This window comes from Biomphalaria glabrata, chromosome 6, assembly GCF_947242115.1.
Source record: "Biomphalaria glabrata chromosome 6, xgBioGlab47.1, whole genome shotgun sequence".
NCBI lineage: Eukaryota > Metazoa > Mollusca > Gastropoda > Planorbidae > Biomphalaria > Biomphalaria glabrata.
The window spans coordinates 15842460-15862327 of NC_074716.1; the positions used below are offsets into that span (position 1 = coordinate 15842460).

Below are 19868 nucleotides of genomic sequence, written 5' to 3' on the forward strand. Positions count from 1 at the left end.
GACAGTAGAAAACATGTTCTATGACGGAATACAAGCACCATCAGATAGTGTTGCCTTAACAGTCTCACAATCTACTCTTCAAGCATTAACTAACAGCATCTCATTTGACAATATTAACCATCACAACCGATCATATAATTTTGATTTTTAATATCACAGCCACATTACAACTGATCCATGGGAACAAAGGTATCATGGGAAATGAAAAGGCTAAGGCTATTAAAGGCATGGACATCCATGGAACAACCGGTCAGACCAATTCATTACTACACTCTGAAGTGAATGTTAGCCAGCAATCAATAAGAGGAGTAACTCCACTAATAAGGGCTAAGAAGCTTAGGCCGAACTATTTACAAAGAAATGAGCAACCCAAACAAACTGGACAGTAAACATTTTCTCTCTCCTACAATATTCCAAATAAGAACAGGACACATAGCTTTAAATTTTAAGAATAATTCCCAAACGTCAACTCCTTTGTAGAAACTGTGCCCACCCTTATGAAACCGTGAATCGCAGCCTTTTTTAATGTCCTTATTTTATGCGGACCCTACTACCACTACAGCCCAACATAACCAACATTTTGTATGGCTGTGACGAACAACTAAAAAAACAACACGCTACTTTTCCTTAAAACAGCCTACAACAAAAAGCTCGCTAATATATATATATATATTAAACTATAAGAAAGTAATAATTAGGTCACTAAACGCTTAAAAGAAAATGGAATATCTTATCTGGATGTCGAGATGAATAAGATTGTATTTATTGAAGACCTAAGTCATCCATCCAATTTAGGGTCGATCCAAATAATGCGATTGACCCACCTATTTACCATATTCTTGAAATTCTCGTCCTTTAACAATCGATATTTTTCTTTGTTTCAAAGTATTCATGTCATTTACAGCCCCTCAAGGAGAGAGCTAAGCTCTAGAACTGACGACCCAGCGTGTTTGTCTGTGTGTTTGGCTTTTATGGTAGGGAATTTTCTTTTGAACTGTTCCGTCGTATAAGAAAAGGAACAGTATTTTATCTGTAGATATTGTAGCTGAGGGATCATATGTATGAATGTGTTTGTTTATTATGAAAGGGCTTGGGGGGGGGGGGCAAAGTGGTGAAAGTTTATCTTTATATTACAATAACCCAGTGTTTCCCTGTGTTCCGCGGAACCCCAGTGTTCCATGAGGCCAGAATAGGTGTTCCACGAACTACTGAAATTATTAACCAATAGGCCACTGCATGAATTATTATCTCTAAAAAAAAAAAAGTATTCCGCTAAATACTCAGAATGTGCGAAGTGTTCCGTGAAGGAAAAAGTTTGGGAAACACTGCAATAACCGAAGGTCTAACGCACCGTTTCTCAGCCTGTGGGGGACATCTTGTATTTGTGTTGTAGTTATAAGTCCATAATTTGTGGGCAAGAAAAAAATTATTAGAGATGTTTGAAAAAAACATTAAATTAAGAGAAGTTTCATATTATAAGTACAACATAGTTCCTTTTAGATGATACATATACAAACTTTGATGTGTCTGTAACAAAATACCACTCCTAGAACAACCGTGAGTTTGCCAGTCTTTCTCTGGTCAGAACATTCTTTCGAGTCATTTACCAACGATTTGTATACGTCAACTGTATAAACTTTCGCATCGTAAGACGATACGATTAACGCTAAGAAGATCTTACTTATTAGAAATGACGTGCACTAATGTGCTTCGAATGACCCACACTTTTCAGGATCAACCAGTGCTGACTTAATTTGAAATGAGCTGACCGGATGACATCAGGAGGATGCAACCCAGAATGCAGGAAAACTCTTGGTACCAGGACTCCACCCCGGAACCTGCCCAAGGTGCCTTACAGAGAGAGAGAGAGAGAGAGTGTGTGTGTGTGTGTGTGTGCGCGTGCGCGCGCGCGTATATTTATAATGTAAGGAGCCAACAAAGATATTTCATCATAAGGGCTACAGCTTATGTGGAAGGGGTGGGGTGGGCGTCATGTGTCAGTTTCAAACTATTATATATGTGTATGTGTATATATAAGTGTGTTTGTGCGTGTGTATGTGTGTGTATATATTTATATAAGTTAAGGAGCCAAAAAAAGTAATTCAACTTAAGGGCTACTCAAATGTATTGAGCAATTGGAAGGCTTGTTATAATGAGGGACATTCAATTGAAGGATACAGAATAAAGCATACTACACCAAACCCAATTCTTAACTTTCAGCCTACTGTAATGTTAATCAAATTGCATGAAATAAATTGGCTATGCAAACTTTTTTTTTTAAATTAGCAAAGCAAAGCATGGATATCAGTTCATATATATTATAATTACTGCTTTTGTAAAGTGCATTTTTCATGTTCCTATAAAATTCTCAGTGTAATCTCATCCCTTTTTGATCAATTCTAATTCAATAAATGAGAATTCCAGAACCATGAACAATATATTGTTTAAAAATTATAACAAAATGAGTTTGTATTGCAGGCAGTCCCAGTAATGATTAAGCTTGGGCTCATACACATATTATACATAAATTACATTGACAGTTGTGGATTTTAAATAAGAGCCCATACAACTATTAAAAAACATGAACTGCCTTTTAAAAATGATTAAAATGTAGTTTCAAACAATTTGCATGTTCAGTTTAAAAAAAAAAAAGGATGCTTTCAAAAGTATCTTAAACTTATTAAACTATTAGGTCTTGGCTTATGCCAGTTATGGTGAATACCCCTTCTAAGCAGATATAAGATTCTAATCCTTGTTTTGAAAATGTTATTGATATAAAAGCATTTGGATAAAATTTGCACATTTAAATGAACAAGCAACACACAAACAAAAGCAGCTAATTCCTACAGTGGCTACTAAAACTGGAGATCCCAAATAGTGAATTTCACAAAATTTATTATGGGCTCATTTTGAATCCACAATTGAAAAATATATAATTTTAAAAAATGCTCATGACTAGTTTACTTACAACTTAATGGCTATGAAAAAAATGTGAGAAACATAAATAAACATAAAATGTCATAGAAGAAACAAAATTTGATGATGTAATGAAAAGATTTTGAAATGAAAAGTAAAAGAAACAAATCTTACCGTGGAACAAATTGTTTAATCCAACTTTTCTTATCCTTCCTTTTCCTAATTCCATTAATGTTTTTCAGCATTCAACGTGAAACTGTTAAAAAAATGTTTACATAAAATATAAATTGTTAAACATGAGTACTTCAAAACATCAATTCATAAAAACAATAGTGGGGAGTTGTTTAGCCTTTAATAAAAAAAATCATTAAAAAGTGGGGCAAGGCAAATTAAAGTCTGTTTTTGCAATCAGAGATGTGAAACGTATTCTCTTAGCTTAGTTGCTATTTCTCCTATTCAAAATTATACATAGGTCAAATAAAGAATTAAATAAAAGGGAAGCAGCACTGGTCAATACTAATAGCTGAAGAACATTTTTAAAAGGTACATATAGGACACATATGTCTGTAATGGGCATGATTGTTATAAGATCATCTCTGTGTTTAATAATACATATTGTCGCAGACATTTTTTTAGCCTGCATAAAGTCATGAACAGATAATGCATAAAAAATTCTAGACAAATAATATTAAAACATAGATCTATAACTAAAATAGAAATACCACTTTGCAGCCATAGGGTCTAATTACTTCTTAGATGTAGATATGGTAATATCAGGAGGTGTACAGTTTGAGAAATGCATTAGACATGATTAGACATGAATGGAGATTATTTTTATACTACAAGCAGTGCTTTTTTTGTGAGGGTACATACGGTACCGGTTCAATGTGGGGAAAAAATTATTACCTTTCTTATATTTTAACATTTATTATTAATTTATTAATAGTTAAAAGTTAGGCATCACTGAGTACCAGCACCTATTTATTTACAAAAAAAAGCACTGACTACAAGTAAGTATGAGACTATAAGTATGAATAGAAAAATATAATGCATGGGTGTAGCCGGGGTGTGTGTGTGTCTTAAAATTAAACCATCACTTGCCCCAGCGCAGCCAAGAGCAGTTTTGAGTTTAAATCTCCCTCCACTGGGTTTTGAGGTTCAAACCTCCTCTTCTATAAAACAAAAATTAATACAAACGACAGTCACCGAATTCTATGAGCGTAGCCAAGGGGGATTTTGAGTTTAAAACCCTCTCCGAATTTTTTGTGTGTGATAAAACCCCCTCTTCAATATAAGAATTCTATGAGCGTCTTCAATATAAGACTAAAGCATACAACAGTCAACAGATACTAGTATGAGCATAGCCAAGAGAGGTTATGTGTATAAACCCCCCTCCACAGGGCTTTAAGTTAGAACCCCTCCAGAGGGCTTTGAGTTTAAAAACCCCTTCAGCAGGGTTTGAAACTATAAAGCAGTATATTGACAACATTGTCAATATATCATCTAGATCTAGTTATCTAGAATCCATTGTTATTGTAGATGATCATGATGATGTAGAATATTAATGATTTAATGTACTAAATGTAGACAATGTAGTGTAGATTCAGATTGTAGATTTACTAAGACCTAAGAGTGACAAGATTCTGCTACACTGTTATTGAGCTATACAATAATACACTACTGTCACTACACTGACTACACTGTCTACAGTATTAAAATATTATAGATCTAGACTAGTATAACAGATAACTAGATCTATAGAATAGATCTCTAGTTTTAATTTAACTTTAAAATATTTTAAGTGTTTACTTTTTTATAGTTGATAGTTAGATAGAGCTTGTAGTAGTAACACTGTACTCAGTGTAGTCCAGTGTAGTCAAGTGAGACAAGTGTAGATATCATGATATAAAATAATAATAATAATAATATATAAATATAGATCTAGAATCTATTGTAACTTATTGAAAGTTATTCACAAGTTATTGTTATTATTTATTATTCATTTATTATGATTTATAAATTATTATTATTGTAATAATAATAAATATTATTATTATTAATATTATTATTATACTAATTTTTTATACAAATGTAACAATACATAACATAATAGATGATAGATCTAAATCTAAATTTATCTACTAGTCTAGTATTACTAGTTAATACTAGATTATAGATTAGTAATAGTATACTTATAAATTAATTATAGTGACGTATAAATTTAAAATTATACTAGATCTAGAGCTAATAAGTATAAGACAAGTCAAGTTAGTAGTAAGTCGTCTAAGTCTAAGTAATAGTAATAGACGTCTATTATTAAAACGTATTGACTCTATTACTATACATTTTAATTTTAAGTAAACTAAAACTTACTTAAGAATTAGACGTCTAGCCACCTTACCCCTAGTCAGTCTTCTAAGTTCTAGATCTAAATCTATACAGATCTATGAGTCTTCGTCTTGATAACCCATGGAACTACTAAACCAATGACTGGAAAGCAAGAGCGCTTTATTTATCAAAAGAAAAAGAGAGAGGTAGGTTGTTGTTTTTAAACAATCGAAACATGCTATTTTTAGAAACTACATTCAGGCTTTCCAGATTTGTTTCTCCGTTTTGACTTCATAGAAGTCATCATATCATATGCTTCCAGATGCCATATTATATAGATTATAGAATATATAGAATCTAGATCTATTCTAGTCTAGAATCAAGAGTTTGATCTAGACTAGTTCTAGATTTACACATCCAGACCTATATCAATTACAATGATGCGAACTTTAAATTAGATTATAATCAGTATACAAATAAGTTCATTTAAAAATCATAAAGTAAAAAAAAAAAAATGTTTTAAAGCGCGCTCTTGTTTGGAAAGCTAATATTTGTTATTACATCTGACATATGGCCTAGATCTTTATACTACTCTACTACACAGTTTGGAAGGTTTAGAATTTACAACACCAATAACATTAAACTCAGGCCTACCTCAAGGAACAGTCTTTGGTTAATATGCATGGCTGAATGCATGACGCGTAGGACGTAATCATCTTCTTTTTTGAAGTAACGTCTGTATGATATAAGATAAGATCCTAACGGCCTGATAATAACCTACTCGTAATCAACGTAACGCCTGTGCCTGTATAAGATACTGCATGACGGCAGTAAGGATTCGGGACCATCGAAACAATTGCAAAATAATTATAAGAAAAAAAAGATGTATTATAATAATAATAAAAGACTTAGTGAGAGGCGTAATGTGCGTGTTTATATAGTTTTGATTTTAAAAACCATATCTCTTTTCCAATGGACTGTCCATATTAGGCTTAGGTTTAAAAATAGTCGCAATGTTATGTAATAGGTAGTTATGTAACTTTAAAAAAAAAAAATTAGAGGAAATGTCATTTGTCATTTAATTGGTTTGTCAGCAATTATTTGTGTGACAAGTTGATTTATTTTTGAATGTCGTGAATTTAATATTATTTAGGGTTAGTATTAGTTTTGTCATTTAAGTAACAAATTTGTTTTTCATGGATGGAGTGACCAATATACCTTAGATACCTTTAAGCGCATGAGATGACAATTTTTTTTTTACCATGGTCAAACAAATCCCAAATTTATTTGCATGTAGGCTATTAGGCCTACGTACTAAGCCTACCCTTACTTTGTTTTTGTGCACTTTATATGATAGGCCTATATCACATATTATAATTTGGCATTTCTATTGACTGATAATATAATAAATTGTATTTTACACTTACACTTCATCATTTTATATAGACAAATAAGACCAGATAAGCAAGATAATATTCAAAGTGATGAAGAGCAGTAAGACTTTTTTTTTAAAGTTGTAATGCACGATAATGTGCGTGATATAGGCCTTCCTTCCCCCTAAGCCATTTTTAGGTCACTTGTATAAATTAGTATTTAAATTGGTCTTTATGACATAATAATTAAACAACTAGTAGCTATTCAATTTTACGAGACATGTGTTAAGTCATGATATGTGATTGTTTATGTCTAAACGGTAAAGCCCTGAACAACATAAAAAAACTTTTTTTTTTTTAGAAAAAAGCTTATATTTGTAATTCTATCTCTGTTAATGTTTTTGTGATCCCTTTTTTTTTTTTACAAAGGGGACTAATTCAACTTAAACCACTGCACCTGTCAAGTACAATTTCTTTCCCTTGTTCCATACCAAATAAAATTATTACCACTAGTTAATTAACTAATTGGTTACTTTATTTTATTGATTCTTGTTTTGTCAGGTAAACAAAAAATAGCTCTGCAACATTTCAGCTTGATCATAGATTGGGTATGGGAGAAACAATGTGTAGGCCTATAAACTTTTTACCAGACAGAGCTTTGTAATAAAAAATACTGCACTCTCCCATACCTTATGTTTCGAATATAAGAAGCCTTATTATTAATTTAAAGACAAAGTGTGTTTATTTTGCTAAAAATACATGACCTAATGAGCTGGTCTTGTGTTTCTTAATTATGCAGTATATATTCTTCGATGGCATTTTAGGTCTATAATACGATGAATCTTTTCACTTTGCAACTTCTTATGTGACATAAGAGGCCAATCCTTGATGAACGTCCACAGTCACAGACTAGGAAACTGTTATCACAAGACACTGTAGCATTTCTTTTCATATTTCTGTGATCCAGGATCCCTCCTTTATTATTGCTCTCCATATGGATCCATCCAGTGCCTCTTTCTCCCAACTGTTGGTGTCAGTTTTGAAGAGCTTTGTGTGGCGCTTAAAAGTGGATGACCTGCAGCTCAGCTGTCCTTTATTAGATCACTATACAACATGGGCGTAGACAGGATTTACAATATATCTTGTGGAAGTTGACTCGACATTGTTTGTACATGCGCCCAAGCTAGCCAGCAATATGTATGATATTCTCAATAAGATTTGAAAGATGACAGCAAGAAATGAATTCCTAAGGATGTCAGGCCTAATTCTCAACAGAGGTTATAATCGAGTTGCATCCTAAAGCCTAAAAATTCAAGCCTACATAATGATATCTTGATCAACCCAGCATTTTGCAGCTTTGCCATTCTTTTACGGCACCCTACAAACCATTCCAAACCATTAACTAACTGCCAATTTATTGTACAATTTTAACTTTTTTTTGCTGCAGATTTGTCTGCAGCAGTAATGCAATGCCTGTTACATGTAGATTCTTTTCTAAAAAAACATGTTTGTAATTCAGTTTGTCATACAGTTTCATATAAATATTGCAATACAAAATTATGCTTTATATAACACATTTATAAATATTAAAGCATATTTTTATTTTTCTATTTTAAAACAATAAACAAAAGTGCAAAAATTTACTAGCTGCAATGTGTCATACATAAATAAATAAAACATTTATCATTGCTAGAAAGAGGATCATTTTATGCAATTTATAAAGAATGACATCATACTCATAGAAGTTCAAGTATCCTAATTTTAAAAAAATGTTTTAATGCCTGATAAAAAGAAAGGGGCCAACAAAACGTCTCTCTCTAACATATTTTAAATGTATAGGCTTAACAAGAATATTTAAAAAATCATTTTAGGCCTGTAATATTTTTAACAATATTTATCAATGATTTGGCTTATACATTTTTAATGTACTTAAAATTTGCTTTTCCATCATAACTGACCATTCAAACATAATTTTCATGCTGGATTTAGTTCAAATTTTAAGTAGAATGAGATTTTCTAAATTATTATTCAATTAGAACAGTGCCAGCACTAGTTAATTAAAATTAGTGATTGGTCCTACGTGGTAGGCCAACCGATAAAATAAAATCAACATCATTGCAATTAAGTGTTACATGTTTACAGATTTTTGTTGAATATAAAAAAAAATATATTAATAATAAATAGTCTAAGTTTACCACTGTCTCACTTTTAAAATTATCAATTGTATCAATTACATAAGCTAACTTATATAATTGATACTGTTACTTAATATTTAGCTTTTAATATTTTTGATATAAGAATGAAACTTCCACATTGTTCTGCAAACCATACATTAAAAAAAATTAATTTATAGTTATGATAGGATCCAAAAAATATCTATAAATACATTAATTACATTTCTTAATTACACTTATATATCTATTCGTAACAGAGGTCAAAGACATACATATTTTTTGTTTTGCATGGTTTACTTGATGGCCAAGCTGCAGAATCATTTTTTACCCTTAAAAATATTTTTTCTTCACATTTAATTTAACATTTTAATATTATATTTAATAATTTTACATTTGATAATTCCTGAGGAGAATGAATCATCTCATTTTGAATACCCCTATACACTGTCTCTATACATATATAATATCAGAACCTGTAAACTTAAATTAAAAAAAAAAATAATTGCTTAAACATTTTAGAGACAGTTCATTAAACATGAGGAGAAAAAAAAATAGCATCGTTGACTGGCTATGTTCTGAGTAAAGTACAAGCATGTAAATGATCTCCTCAACAGAGATAAATATGCAAATACAAGAATGTGAAAGACATGCAAAAAAAAAAAAAAAAAAATATTAACAGTGCTTAGAATTGTACAAAAGTTAAGATATATTTACTTTCAAAATAAGTTCATTATTTATTATTTAGACATTTTTTTATTTGGTCAATCATGGTTAATCTTTTATTTCTAAAAATTATTTTAAACAATTTTGACAACAGAGCTTTATTTTTTAGTGTACTAATTAGCAGATTTGCCTATTATTATATAAAGTTGACTCTTGATAATTCAACACATATCAGATACACACAGTAATCTGATGAGGCACCAACATCAAGTTATTTAATTAATGTGTACTGATTCTGTATTTTAGAATGTAGGGAGGCTTCAATTGTATTTTAATTTCATTTGGTACAGTATGTGAAATTGAAATCATATGTCTTGTATTTTTTAGACCAATATTTGTTGTTTATTTTATAAACTTAAAAGTCTAAGAGAATATCTAATTACATCATAAATAGAATTTTCTTGACATATACAGTTAAATTCTTTGAAGTACAGATATCTAGTAATCCATTGTTGGTAATCTGAAACCCTGGTCCTATAATGGTCAGAATATCTAGAGTCAGTAACTGTATTTTGAAAATATTTTAAAATGTGTAACAGCCTAGATAAATTACAAATAAAATTAGTAGTACAAAAAAGTGGAAACATTTACATCATCATAATAAGCAGTTATTATTTTTAACTTCAAATATATCACAGAAGGGATCAATAAGTGCTTTAAAACAACATTAAATTAGTGCACTACCAAAATTCCAGCTATTTTTACAAGTAATTACTTATATGAAATTTAAACATACAAATATTTTGGCACTATTAAAAACATATATATATATATATTATTCTATAGAAAAGACTTAAAAATACAATATTCTAAAAATTATTACCTAAAGTAGTTTTATATATGTGATATGCAGCTATAAAACGATCTTCCTTTCTTAGCAATAAACCTGTAGTTGCATTCTTTATTATACTAAGCAAATATTTGAGACTTATATAAAGCCTGGCTATCTTTTTTGACTGCTATTCTCAAATCTTTCTGTTTCTGGGCTATTTTTTCCAGTTCTCTGAAATGGTTTAAACGCAAAAGTTTAGCATTTCTGTGCTGCTTTTCAATAGCAGCCTCTTTAGAGTCTTGTTCATTCAGCTGTTGTGTCCATGAAGTAAGACGAGCATCATTGTTTTGTTTTTTAATGAGCTGTCAAATAGGATAGTAAAAATTTGTTACATTTTAAAAATTACTCTAATAAAAAAAAAGCCAAAAAAGAAACACTATTTTATATACAATCTAAATTTAAATTTACTCCTTTTTACCTCTCTTCTAGCCAAAGTTGTTTCAATTTCTTTATCTCGTTGTCTGTCGATTTGTTCTCTTCTTTCTCGTCGACGTTTTAAAGCTTCTATTCGCCTTAAAAAAAAATAATTATCTTATACTTAAATTGAAAACGAAACTAAAGAAAAACTTAACTACAGCTAATAAAAACTTACTTTTCTTCTCGACTAGCTTCATCTTTCTGATTAGCTTCAATTTTAGCTCTCAGTTCTGAACTAATGTTCTTTTTGGCTTCTCTCACTCTTTGAATGTCTGCCATCTCTTTTATTTGGCGCTGGCGATCTCTTTCCATTTGCATCAAAATTTTTTCTCTGTGATGATCCTGCATTAGTCCTTTTATGTGGTCTTCTTCTCCAAGCCTTTTTTGCCAGTCTGCTTCCCTCTTTATAACACGTCTGCGTCTAGTTTTAAATATTGAATGAATTCATTAAACTTCTATCTAAAGATTATAGTAAACATTGAATTATAATTACACTCTTGTAGAAAGATTTTGTTTTAGTTTACATATATTATATGTTAATATTTAGAATTATATTTATCTCTAGTTTAATTAATAATTACATCCCAGAATACATTGAAATATACTTAACTGAAAGACTTTCATGAATATAAAAACCAAAGTTAATAGGAAGAAAAATCCTTTTTATATTAATACTTAAAAGGATTGTACAAAATTATGTAGTATTACCTATTAGCTCTCCTGGCTTCTTCTTTCTCTTCAGTTGTCATATTGACAACAGACTTTGAATGTACAGTATAATTATGGTGCTCATAACAATTTTCGTTTTTTGGTGGTGGTTGAGGTCCCATCAAACACGTTTTAACTGTACTTGAATGATCATGCTTTGCAAAAGTATCCACAAATTTAAAAGCAGAGCTTGGCCATTCTCCTTAAATTAAATATATTTTTAAAAATTTAATTATTAAACTATATATAAACATTTTAAATTTATTTATAGAATAGATGACATTCAAAATTTCATACAAAAAGTAAAATATGTATATCTTAAATTAAAAAAAAAAAGCCATCACAAGAAATGATTGGGCCAAGCCTACTAAATCAAAATTTCAATGTCAAAAGTTTTTTGTCTGAAATCCATGTGCATTTACATATTTAAAGTTGATAACAAGTGTTTCTCAATTTTTTACTTGTTAGGCCAAATTTCTTTAGCCACTCTCCTTCCCCAGCCATTATCCACTTAAGTGTTTTCCTGCACTCTCTCCCTCTCTCTTAATCCCCTGAACTCCCAGGACTGCAACCATACTTCTCCATCAAACTCGGTTCTGAGCCACTTGCTTTAATTGCTCCCATGACATTCCAGTATCCTCAGCTTCACTAATGACTGATCTGCTCTAGGTTTGCTCACTTTCTTCTTTCCTTGCAGATTCCTTCCTGCATTCTGAGCTTATGAAAATCATTTTCTTGGCGTCTACAGTGTACTATTTCTACTAATAAGAAAATTTCAGGTGAAAAAGATGGTAATATAAGAATGTCTTGGATAGGTGATATTTAACTGTTAGAAAGATTTGTGACTGTGTGGTATGTACTTTTGAAATGGACTAGATCATCATAAGATCATGCTTGTATTCAGCTAGACATTTTATAGTAGGTATGCCACTTGATAAAAATGTAACTGTTCTGTTCTGACAACATAAGAATGTTGGGTTAACTCCAGAATGACATTGTCAAAGGTGTATCTTCTTTTAAAAAAATGTCATGAATTCATCTTGTTGCATTTCCTAGCTCTTATGTAATCATTATGAAAGAAATAAAAATTCATAAATTAAAAATAAGTAATGATATCATTTTTATTATATTAATGATAAATACATATTTATAAATAAACTGCAAAAGAATTTACAGATTTATTTGTCTTGGAAAAAACACCTTGCACACCCTTGTCAACATTTGCGAAAACCTGTTTTATGTTTTGCAGGTGATATAAAGTATGGAGTAAAATTTTGTACACATTGATGAAATTTCTAGTAAAATTATTTATAGTATTTAAAGCCATAAAAGCTACAGAAGAGAGTTTGTGAGGTATCTAGCTAGGGTACTATCAATTAAAAAAAAAAATATTTTTTTTGCTTTAAAAAAAAAAATTTATTCACTCTGGTGTCCCCACCTCTCACAATGGCATAGTTAATTAGTGTTTGAAACTTTCTATAAATAAAATAGTGATAGGGAAATATTTTTTGATTCAGAAGCATCTTTAAAAGAAATGACTAAAAGGAGACAACCATTAAAAGAAAAATTGAAAAGCATATCTGAAAAAAAAACAACAGTTTAAGCTAGGTTTCAATGAAATCCAGCTGTTCTGTTTTGAAATAAAGACATCAAAGATCTACATAAACTTTGAGTTACATAAATATGAGTGAGTAGACCTTGTCCCTACAAATGCCTGAAAAACCTACTGGGAACACAATATGTAAATATTATATTTAAAATGGGCTAAATAGGTGAGCTCACTACTGGAATTATAAATGACATAGCTATTATTATTTATTTTGAAAAATTATAAACACTGAGTAGAAAAAGATTAGGAAAAAATAGAATTGTTATAATAATTTGTTTTATAGTTAAGGTATAATTGAGACAATACTAACCATTGAATGCATATTCTCTTTGATCTCTAGCTTCTAAAGGTGCTTGAAGAGCAGTTTCTCGAAAAGGACCAACACTGCTAGCTCTATTCACACCTCCAGCACTGCTTCCCCAGACATCACTGTAATTAGGGCTGGGGTCATTTCTCCAATAGTTCCACCTTGGTCTCTCTCTAATACCTGAAGTTGAATAAAACAACAAGCTGGAGTCTGTATTCACTCCGGAATCAATCATGTTTTGATGGTCCCCATAATCATCCAACTCAGATTTCCTTAAATATTTCTCTTCATTATATTTGTTTTCTGAAGTTTTTTCTTCACAGAAATGTACAGATCTTTTTAGAAGATTCTCATCAGTTTTGTCTCGCTTTGTTAAAAGTTTTAGAGGATCTTCTTTTTTGGATTCAAAAGTGTCAGCCTTTTCTTCCATGGTAAGCCTATGTTCCATTAGTTGGGACATGACTCTGTCATCTAATTCTTTCCTAGTCAAATTGGTTCCAGGGATAACTTTTGAATGGTCTTCAGCTGTGTCACTGACATGTATTTCCTCTTTCTTGCTTCTTTGTTTACTAATAACAAATGGGAAATGCCTGTAGTAAGCAGGAAGATATGGTGGATAACGATATAAGTATTGATCCCACAAAAAACTATTTGACTCGACAATAAAAGGATCTGCTGTTGGATACTCTGGTGGATCCCCTAAAGTTCCGGATGTAGGATAACCTGCAAAAACATAATTTAAAAAATTCTTATTATTTTCTGTGATATAAAATATTGTACACTATTGATAGTTAAGTTTCACTGTGAAAATATTACAAGGCAAACGTTTCTAGCTAATGATATAAATTAATTTTGAATTCATTAACAAGTGTCTTTATTATTAAAAAACTGTATGTATTGAAAAATATTCTTTCGATTTAGAAAAAAAAAGGTAACTTCTTTAATCATTCCTAAATACCAACAGAATTACCAGTAACTTTACAATTTCAAATCTTAAGATAGAAAAAGACTTCTCTACCTGGCAGATTATCAATAGGATAATTATCAGAGCAGGACAATAACGTTTTACGAGCTTCCTTTGGCATCTGTAGCTCCAAAGATAACCTGTCATAAACAGATGGTGGAATCCAAACTGCTGTGTTCAGAGGAACTTTTTCAGTTATACCATGAGTAAATAATACTGTCAATTGTACATTATCTGGACCTGTAATGGAAGAACATATGTTAGATAATTGCTGTAGTACTTTTACATTACATAAAACCTTTATCAGAAGAGGCCTTAACAGTATATGGGGCCCTGGAAGTATGCCATACACAGGCCTAGGAGCCGTAAGTGTAGACTACATATACCCAACCATATCGTGCTAATGGGCCTGTCCACCTCTAGTGCTGTATGCCATATTATTTTTTTCTAATCATAGTACCTACATAGGTACTGTACTATTGGCGACTATATTATGTACCGGTACTGTATTGTAATTTTTCAGCATGTGAGACTTTGCTAGTAAAATTTTGTCCCCAGTCCTCTTATATTGATTTGGTGGCCTTTAATCAATGTAACTAATGATTCAGAAAGAAGGGAATATCCCATCATGGGGTCCCCTTCAGTCGCAGTGTGGATCACAACTGACTTTTAAAAATAAATTTAACTCAAAAACTCAACAATAAATATAATACAACATATAAATCTGAGAAGCAAGTGGTTTAGCTTACCTTCTGCATGTCGTTTCTCATGGCCTTCAATAACTGTACCTGGTGCAAATCTTTCTCCATCTGGCTCCCAGGGTGCCAAAACATTATCACCTGTGATGATCGAATGATGCAAAGCATCATGGTAATCAACAATATCAAAAACATAAGTGTCTTGATATTCTGTTTGTAAATACTTTCCATGCTTACAGGGACCAAATGCAACAAGAAATTTTTCATCTAGATTCTGAAAATTACAAAGCATATAGAAAGTAGCTTGGCATAAGTCAGTATAGTGACAAATTCTGATTTTAAAAAATATATTAAATTCAGAATGTATAAAACAAAATTTTATCATGGTTGATTATATACTAGTGTATACTTATTAATTATGCATGTATACAACAATGTATTCAAAATACAAATGAATGTGCTTAATTTGAAGTAATATGGAACTGGATGCCTTAATCTAAGAGTTAGATTTACACTTCAACAAGGGAAATAAATAAAATTACTTCCCTTGTTAAGAGTCATTATGTTTGAATTTGGTTTTGGTAAAGATTTTGCTGAAATACTGAATTTCTGTTTGTTTGGCGTCATCCCCAAAATAGCCTCATATTAGAATTTTATGAAACATATTGCAATTATTTTAACAATTTTGATGCAAATGTTGAGCACATAATTGAAATTCATACAGTGCCTAAAATTCTTTATCAGAGCTTTGAAAATTTTGAAAATACATTTGATAGAGTGACTGAAAATATTTATACAATCATATTTCCACCCGAAAAATATTTTGATATACCCATAGTAAACATGAATGAACAAAGCTCAACACAAGAATGATGAAAGGCTTACCTGACTTTGAACAGTTGCTCTGTAAAAGAATCCATCATCAATTCTTCTGGCTACTACTTTTTTACCAATCAACAAACTACCTGCAGCTGGTGAAAGACCCAACAATGGATCCATAAAAGACTGTTCCTGGCTTTTTAGCCATGCCTTAGCTGGCCGATATCTGGACCAATAGTATGGATAATAATAGCGTGCAGGACCAACACCTATTAGTGGTGAAATATGAGGGCCCCAGTTATACAAAAGTGCTCTTGTGTAAGGGACCATATTTAAGGTTTCTTCTGGATTAATTTGCAATGATGTTGCTATACTGCACCTTTTTATATTTGGCCTAAGAGTGTTATTCACAGTTTGAACTATTTTTTCATGAGAATGGTCAGATCGATATATGGGTGTGATTCGCTCTATACAGCCATGTGTTGTAAGTGTGACAATATGAAATGAACCAAATGTCTCTACAGCAAGATCCTCAAGAAACTCTGTAGCAGTTTCATCAGCTGTTTCCCCAGTTATGTATATGCAGTGAACTCTCCTATTTCCACAAATTCCAACAATGCTATCCAAAACATCTTCTGGATATTGATCTGGTAGCCCATCAGTGACCAGATAAATTGCTTCACATAAAGGGTCTGACAAAGCTGTCAGCAGAGCATCCTGAGTGTTAGTTCCTGTCTTAGCCTGGAGTTCTTTGATCCATTTTTCTGCCACTGCAACAGTTTCTGGGGTACACTTGACCATTTTATCAGCCCATCGTGTTACTTGGGAGTTGAAGTCAATCAAATTAAACATGGGTTGGTACTCCCGAGCAGCCAAAGATAACAGTGTTTCCATCAAATGTTGTTTAACAACATCAAGATATTTAAACATACTACCTGATGTGTCAATACAAAAAGTAACAGAATTTTCAATTACTCTTCCAAACATTGTTGGTGGTTGAAGCTCTACTGTAGATTTTGGAACTTGAACTTTATGATGTGTCTGATGATTTAAACTAAAGACAATTGGAGTTGGGGTAACTGGGGATGAAATGGATGTGCTTGATGAAGACATATTTGGTAAATCTGGAGGTTGGTTAGGTGGCTGGGAAGTTAATTCTTTCTCATCTGGGTTAAAAGTCTCATTCAAAGCTTCATCTGGAATTTCTTTTTTCTCTTCAGACATTGTGATTACCTTAAAATGAAAACATACAATAAATGGTATAAAATATTTTTAAAAAAAATTGCTAAAAATTGTTGCACAATTACTTTGGAGATAGCATATGTTAAAATTTATTATTACTTATGCTCTTACCCCAGATGCATAGAATCTTTAAAAAAAAATCTTTCAATTTAGAATATAGAAGAATTTTAGGCTATGGAATTTATTTTCCTGGTTTGAAATATTATTTCTTGTCCCAAGAGAAGTACTCTACCATAATTGAAATAAAAAAATCAGTGGGCTGAGATGTGGCTGTATTTTTTTATATAACATATTGTGACACTATTCCATGCAACAGTTCTGCTCTCAAAGTAATTTCTGCTTTCGACAAATTGTTTAACAAATGAAAGTAAAGAAGCATGGTCCCTTCCCAAAGAAGAAATCATGTGACTTTTTACTTGAAAAGAAACTGTGTTGGTTAGAATTGTAAACATTTTTTTAAATTGTGTAGAATAGTAGTGAAAGAAATGCTTAATTTGACTTCATTAAGTTGGATTAATTGAAAAATGTTCCATCATAGGAAAATGTTTCAGAAATCCTGAAATTATTTTGATCCAAACTTCCTCCTATGCAGATCAATTTTAAATAATTATTTGATGAAATTAATTTTGTGGCAAAGTTCCCATACTCAGAGAACATTTTGGATTGGAATTACCAGAAGACAACCATCAATGCTTGATGCGGGTTGAAATTTTCCTTCATTTTCAGAAGAATTATGTGCTCTATGGAGAATTAGAAAAGATTATTGAATTCATTTAGTTTTCACCAGGAATTAATGCTACTACTGAAAGGACATTCTCAGCAATGAACACCATGTGGATCAGTGAAAATTTACAGTTAAAGGTGGGAACACTAAAAAGACTTTTAATTGTGAAGAGCAATTTGAAACAAAAATTATTGAAATCCTTTAAAAAACTTATGATACTATCTTGCAAGAAACAAAACATTACAAGGAGATTCATATATGCATGAAGTAGGATTTAGAGCAAATGCTTAACAAAACTATTGTGGAGCAATCTTTGAAATTACGTAGAACACATTGAAATTTAAAGACCATTTTTCTTTTTTTTTTAAATGTTCTATTGTAAAGACAGATACTTATTTCAATATTTGTGTTAGATGCCTCCATGCTGTGTCTTGTGTGGATAAGTCTAAATGAAGGTAACACTCAAATAGCAAAATAACACAAACCAAAGGCCAACAATACAAATAAGGTACTCTATTATAATAGATGTCAATTACAAGTTGAAAGGAACCATCAAATGTTGTCAAGCTAGATCTCTCTAAAGCCATCAAAAGTAGTCTGTTTACTTTTTTGCTATTCTTCCTCAAATCCTAGTCTTATTTTTACTTGTCACATCATTGTATCAAAGTAAAACATTTTTCCTTTTTTATGAAACAACTAACTTTTTGCACCAAATTTCTAATCGTGCCATTACAATTGGGGTAAAAGCATCCTTGCTAGGCAACATCAGAACAAAGCCCTTTTATTTTTAATAGCTCCCATGATTGGCATGCTTCCTGATTTCGCTCCCAAATTATCTGGTAATGTATTCTATGCTTAATCCCTTAGTTAAATATTTAGGATTTATTATTGTATATTAAAATAATTAAATGAGTAAATAAATATAAATTTAATATCTTATGTATTACAGATGTTACTTCAAACAAGATAATTATATCATCCTATAGAGACTATATATATATAGTATATAATATAACTTTTTAACTTTAGGTAAAATTACATCTCTAGATCATTAGATGACACTATAGTCACTATAGTGCTATAGCTGGTATAGAACAATGAATAATTATAATTTCATTAATAATATCTTCTTATCTTATATAATACAGACGTTACTTCAAAAAAGAAGATGATTACGTCCTACGCGTCATGCATTTAGTCATGCATATTAACCAATGACTTAAATTCTGCCAAGTCACTGGTTTTCCTGGCTAGCTCAGGCAACCCATTCCATGCTCTAATAGCACTAGGGAAGAAGGAGTATTTGTACAAATTTGTCCTAGCATATGGGACGAGGAATGTGCCTTTATCTTTGTGTCTTTCAGAGTATTTTATTAAATTTTGTTTTTGTATTTGAAGATTATACTGTATTATATGGTATTAATTTTATTACATTTAGTGAGATTTAGTGAATCTTAGACATACTACTTAGATCTAAAATATTTTTTTCTAATCTAAATTGACTAAATAATTATTAATGGCGACTAAATATTTAACAATAAATAAGAATATAAATAGTCTTAAGTCTAGATCTAGCTGAATAATTACACAAAACTAATAATAATTACCGTGCCTTATGCAGATAACTTACACTTAATTAATATTTAAATATGGTAACAATCACAAATATAGATCTATACATAATACATATAACATATACTAGCCTATAGCCTGTTGTTATAATGTGTTTACAGGAACATCATTTTTGTCGCTATGGACGCCATGTTGATAAAGGAACATTCATTGTGATATTTAATATAAAAGCATATTAAATGTTTTATAATATATACACAAAGGAAATTTATATATTTTTTACACAAAAATAATTTTTAACATTTTGATCTATATTTTATTTATATTTTTAGAATAATTAGATATATTTTCTTAACGTTAATAAAATATATTATTATTATTTAAATTATAACAATTATTAAATGTAGAAATATTTTTCATACCTTTAGATCTAAAAGATCTCTTAAAGATCTAGACCTATAT

General features: G+C 30.8%; 2 protein-coding genes across 6 annotated transcripts in view; both read right to left on the minus strand.

Moving 5' to 3' along the window:
- LOC106057626 (WD repeat and coiled-coil-containing protein-like) overlaps positions 1 to 5431 on the minus strand; it is a 42910-nt gene extending 37479 nt beyond the window's left edge. For 2 of the 3 annotated variants that reach the window (XM_013214913.2, XM_013214910.2), the window contains exons 1-2: positions 5290 to 5431; positions 3091 to 3172 (exon numbers count right to left, since the gene is read on the minus strand). In XM_013214913.2, coding sequence (XP_013070367.2) covers positions 3091 to 3145 — 55 coding nt within the window. In that variant the 5' untranslated portion in view covers positions 3146 to 3172; positions 5290 to 5431. The remainder of the gene's footprint in view (positions 1 to 3090; positions 3173 to 5289) is intronic. The other variant, XM_013214912.2, reaches the window with a different exon arrangement.
- Positions 5432 to 8193: 2762 nt separating this feature from the next.
- Positions 8194 to 19687, minus strand: LOC106057627 (uncharacterized). Of its 3 annotated transcripts, none has more exons than XM_056033001.1 (9): positions 19538 to 19687; positions 15935 to 17101; positions 15101 to 15323; positions 14406 to 14591; positions 13391 to 14110; positions 11472 to 11673; positions 10939 to 11184; positions 10765 to 10858; positions 8194 to 10648 (listed from the first exon to the last, which is right to left on the minus strand). In XM_056033001.1, the coding sequence occupies exons 2-9, from the start codon at positions 17090 to 17092 to the stop codon at positions 10424 to 10426; spliced, it is 3054 nt and encodes a 1017-aa protein (XP_055888976.1). In that variant the 5' UTR covers positions 17093 to 17101; positions 19538 to 19687; the 3' UTR covers positions 8194 to 10423. The 3 variants fall into 3 exon arrangements, with proteins under 3 accessions (XP_055888976.1, XP_013070369.1, XP_013070370.1); XM_013214915.2 differs by having other exon boundaries at positions 19442 to 19554; XM_013214916.2 differs by having other exon boundaries at positions 19465 to 19552.
- Positions 19688 to 19868: the final 181 nt, after the last annotated feature.

Bases quoted from the DNA above. Each gene is read 5' to 3' on its own strand.
- LOC106057627 (XM_056033001.1), bottom strand. From the start codon at position 17,092: ATGTCTGAAGAGAAAAAAGAAATTCCAGATGAAGCTTTGAATGAGACT. The intron at 14,592-15,100 runs GTAAGCTAAACC...CTTCCATTACAG, and splicing joins TGAGAAACGACATGCAGAAG to GTCCAGATAATGTACAATTG. The intron at 14,111-14,405 runs GTAGAGAAGTCT...ATGTTTTTGCAG, and splicing joins TCCTATTGATAATCTGCCAG to GTTATCCTACATCCGGAACT.